The 4,264-nt window shown below is 32.3% G+C and overlaps 1 protein-coding gene across 1 annotated transcript; it reads right to left on the bottom strand.

Annotated features, from left to right (window-relative positions):
• Positions 1 to 1,473: 1,473 nt before the first annotated feature.
• VPS2.1 (SNF7 family protein) lies at positions 1,474 to 3,933 on the bottom strand. Its single transcript, XM_011011281.1, has 5 exons — positions 3,726 to 3,933; positions 3,491 to 3,621; positions 3,263 to 3,367; positions 1,977 to 2,237; positions 1,474 to 1,877 (listed from the first exon to the last, which is right to left on the bottom strand). Exons 1-5 carry the CDS (start codon positions 3,760 to 3,762, stop codon positions 1,740 to 1,742), a joined length of 672 nt encoding a protein of 223 aa, XP_011009583.1. The 5' UTR covers positions 3,763 to 3,933; the 3' UTR covers positions 1,474 to 1,739.
• Between the last annotated feature and the right edge of the window lie 331 nt (positions 3,934 to 4,264).

Below are 4,264 nucleotides of genomic sequence, written 5' to 3'. Positions count from 1 at the left end.
TATTATTAGATATGTTATTATAAAACATGCTTTAGTTAAGGAGTTATTGATACTTCAAGTGCAAAATGATGATATAAAACCATGATAAAAATGCACTTTTAAGTACTAATCACAGTCCTCGATAAAACACTAAACAATTTTAGCTATTGTTATAATAAATAAGAATAGAACATGAGAAATGTTTTTGGACCTTTAACATGTTTTTTTATTAATATAGTAATTCAGACCAATTTATACATAATTTAATTAATTTTATGAATTTTAAAATTAATAATTATATAATTAAATTTTACCCTTTAAAATTTATATTACAACATACATTCTTTTTTCTTACTACAAGGCCTTTGTTCGAGTCGCAGTTGGTGGCCTTGCAGTTGGTGGCACAGCTGCTATAGCGCTAGCTATTTACAATCTTATAATCTATCATCAAGTGGTGCACACCACGTAGACACAGGTCAGGGCATATACCAAATGTGTTTAGGCTTAATTTTGAGTTCCGCGGTGTCTTGAAAAAAAATTCAATGTTTAATTTAATAAAATATAATTTTAGAGGTTAAATTTAAATGAAAAAATATTTAGCTTTTAATTTTTTTCTTCAATTTAATCATTTCACATATTATTGATGTAAAATTAGACTTGATGATTTTTTATTTGTTTAGCTTGATTTTGAGTTCTCACGATGCCAATTTGTTTTTCAAGGCTTGGTTAATGCTTGATCTGTTAAAATAAAATATAATTTTATTAATTTAAAATATTTAAATTTTTAGATACTAAATTTAAAATTAAAACAAATATTTATTTTTTTATTTTTTATCAAACTAGGGATTGAAGTGAAGAAGTGACTGGTGTGTATAATACACGCGCCTACATGTTAAGAAAGCCACCGTATCATGGTGGCGTGTATGGCTTCTTTCAGAATTCAACGATGGCCTTTCTTGGTTGTATTAGAATTGTCATGACATGGAACTTTCTTATGAGGTGGCGTATGATTATGTCCATGCTCCGGTTTGGCTTGGCTATAACAATTCATTATTCTTTTTTTCTCCCCCCCTTTGTTTTTCTCATTTTCTCAGTATTCATGACTTTCTCTAAAATAACAAAGAGAGCTATCAATTGTTTTTTACATCAAGTTGAGTACATATTATTTCAATTGATATTTTCAACAACAATTATAATTTGATTTATAAATAAATCAAGAAATGTTGTTTGGAATAAAAAAAAAAAGAGAATACATAACATAAAAAAAAAGAAAGACACAATTAACTATTGATTATAACGGTTACTCAGAAGTTTCTATGGATAATATATATATATATATATATATATATATATATATATATTATCCACGGAAATTTGTGAGTAACCGTTACAATTAATAGTTAATTGTGTCTTTCTTTTCTTTTATTTATATATATATATCTTTCTTTTAGCTTCATGTAATTTTTGTCATGCATTGATATCTTTGCACTTCCATGGCAACAATCTTCATACACAATCTCTGGGATTTACAATATGAATTCATCATCAGAACTTTTTGTTTATTAAAATCTACAACTGTGACCAAACCAAAAGTAAACAACTCCTGGCAGAGTGTTCATAGATATTACATTACACGGCCCCAAGGCATTCTCGCTTTTAACAATAAAGCTAAAATCATTATTTTACACGAGTAATAGGAAAGAGATCACGTTCTTCTCAGACTGTCGACCCTTGCCTGCATGTCACTGTCTATTCCGCTATCACATTCTTCTCAGATTGTCTAGCCTTGCCTGCAAGTCACTGTCTATTCCACCGTCTTCATTCCCTGTCGTTTCCGCTTGTGCAACCTTTCCTTTTGCAGCAGGGGCAGCAACAGCAGATGATGGTGCATTCACAAGCTGCAAGAACAATTGTTGTATATAGATTAATCATTAATTCAAACCTCAATCACTTAGCCAGCATGCATGGAAAAGTAAAAGTTGAAATGACAATATTACCTCCTGATTGACGTCAATTCCAATCTCATCAAGAACTTGGTTCACTAGTTCTTCAGTTTCTTCCTCTTCCTCATCCCCTTCCAAGGCATCATCAACGGCATCACCCATCACCTCAGTCACCATTTCCATCTTTTCATTCTGCCTCTCAAATTCTTGCATAATTTTCTGTAATGATGGCAAGTTCATCTGCCTATTCATTTGGCCCATCGCTTTTGTTACACCTTTCATCGCCTCTCCCATTGCTTGCGTCGATTTCAGTGTCTGAAATTTATTCAAAACATCCATGTCTTAATATCATCAAGCCATATGACCAAGTTTGATGCATTTACCTTTTTTTATGAAACAAAAGGGTTCAATAAAATTGTAAAATCAACAACATTGAAAACCCTAGACACACATGAGGGAAAGAAAAAGAACACCTCAAAATTTGAACTTCAATCAGAATAAAAATTTACATGTTTCCCTATCTTAAATATTTTGGAATCTCAAAACCAATCAAAATGAACTGAAATGCAATGCAGCATGGGAAACCAATGAATATTTTTGATAGAAAAGTCTTGCCTATATATAAAACTCTGGCAACACTTGATGTCATTTTATAACTAGGATTCTTGGCAATTTATTTTGTTAAAATCCCATCTCCTATTCTGATTAGCCTCTTCAGAGTTTTACCATGCTTATATATAAGCAGATGCAATCTATGACTTCAGGAACTCAGGAAGCCTGTCTGATGAATGAGACATCAAGTTCTGATTTTTTTTTTTCCTCCTGTTATTCAAAAGGTACTTCATTTTGGATTAAAAAATGCAGCGGCATAGCCTAGAGGCTTCTGTGTATTCTAGCCATTCTTTGTTCTGCCAGTCTCCTTGTTCTACATGAAAATATCTATGTGGCAAAGTCTTCCAAGATTTCTAGCATGCCAGCCAAACAAAAACTCAGTGTGTATTATTTTAACTGTCAGCAATGTATCTTCGGCCACGAAACAAGCGGTTATAGTTTTTTTCAACAAAACATGGGCCAATGCTCTTGGTCTTTCGGTTTTGTGATGATCTTGCAAACAAAAACCATATTTCACGTTTCGGTCACGATTGGAAGGGAATTAATTACAGTGAGAAAAGAAAAACTGCTATAATACACAGAGAGAGCGAAGCAAAACACTAAATATTTTCAATATATATACATATATGATACAGATATTTTTTAAGAAATAAAAAAGTAAGGGGAAAGTCATCAGCATCAGGGAACGCATCAAACATGGACAAGAAGTAGTGACAAGCAAGAGATACCTGAATTCTAAGAGATACACCCTGAAGCTGTGACTTGAGCTTATAGAATTTCTCTATTTGATGCCTAGTCCTAATAAGGTCCTTGGCCATTACTTTCACCGCTCCCTGCAAGCAATGTCAAAAAATTAAAATTAAAAATAAAATTAACCACATGAATTTAAAAAAGAAAAAAAAATCCTGCTTTAAATTCTTAAAATAAATTAATTAATTAAATAGCAGCTGACTCGCCATCTGCCCTTGCTTAGCACTTTTCTTGATCTCAGCGATTAGTTTCTTTTCTTGCGTCTGTAGACCTTGTCTCTCCCTCTCTATCTCTCTAATAGATTTGTCCAACATTCTCTTATTTTCCCGCAGAAGTTCTGAATTTCACAACCACAAAATAATCTCAGAGAATCAATAAACAAATTAGCATCCAATAAAATTTCAAATTCATCCTTAATCAACATGAAAAATAAATAAATACCTGCGGGAGTTTTTTTCTTGCCGAAGAGGAAACTCATGTCGATGTATAAATTGGGATCGGAGAAGAGGAGGCCGCCCGGAGCTTAAACTGATAGATCGGATCCGGCAGAGTCTTCGTCTGAAGGGAGATTGATAGATTGCTTTGAAGAGGTTTTCGTCGTCCAAAATTCTTCCCTCCACCCGACTTTTCTTTGACGCGGTTAGAGGAGTTGTTAATAATCAGAGAAGCATCGGATTTTACACGTGTCTCCTTGTCATGGTAGGCCCCATTCATGCTTTTAGACTTTTGTTATCTACCAGTTTATCTCATGCACTCGTGCTCTTTTGTAAACTTCTATTATTTGTTTATTTTTATATTCCTGTATTAATGTATTAAAATTAGTAAAAATAAAAAAAAAACCTTTTTTTAAATTTAGTGCCAAGTAATTGATGTATGGATTGAAATAAAGCGGATAAAGAAATTTTTCTCTTCTATATTTTTTATTTTGAAAATAAAAAAAATTCAATTGAAAATTATAATAAAGAATTTTGTATCCTTCG

This window comes from Populus euphratica, unplaced genomic scaffold (genome assembly GCF_000495115.2).
Source record: "Populus euphratica unplaced genomic scaffold, PopEup_1.0 scaffold795.1, whole genome shotgun sequence".
Classification (NCBI taxonomy): Eukaryota; Viridiplantae; Streptophyta; class Magnoliopsida; order Malpighiales; family Salicaceae; genus Populus; species Populus euphratica.
This window is presented reverse-complemented; position numbering and strand designations above follow the sequence as displayed.

Coding starts and splice junctions, on each gene's coding strand:
- VPS2.1 (XM_011011281.1), bottom strand. CDS start 3,762: ATGAGTTTCCTCTTCGGCAAGAAAAAAACTCCCGCAG. Junction 2,238..3,262: donor GTGTATCTCTTAGAATTCAG/GTATCTCTTGCT, acceptor AATAAATTTCAG/ACACTGAAATCGACGCAAGC. Junction 1,878..1,976: donor GAATTGACGTCAATCAGGAG/GTAATATTGTCA, acceptor TTGTTCTTGCAG/CTTGTGAATGCACCATCATC.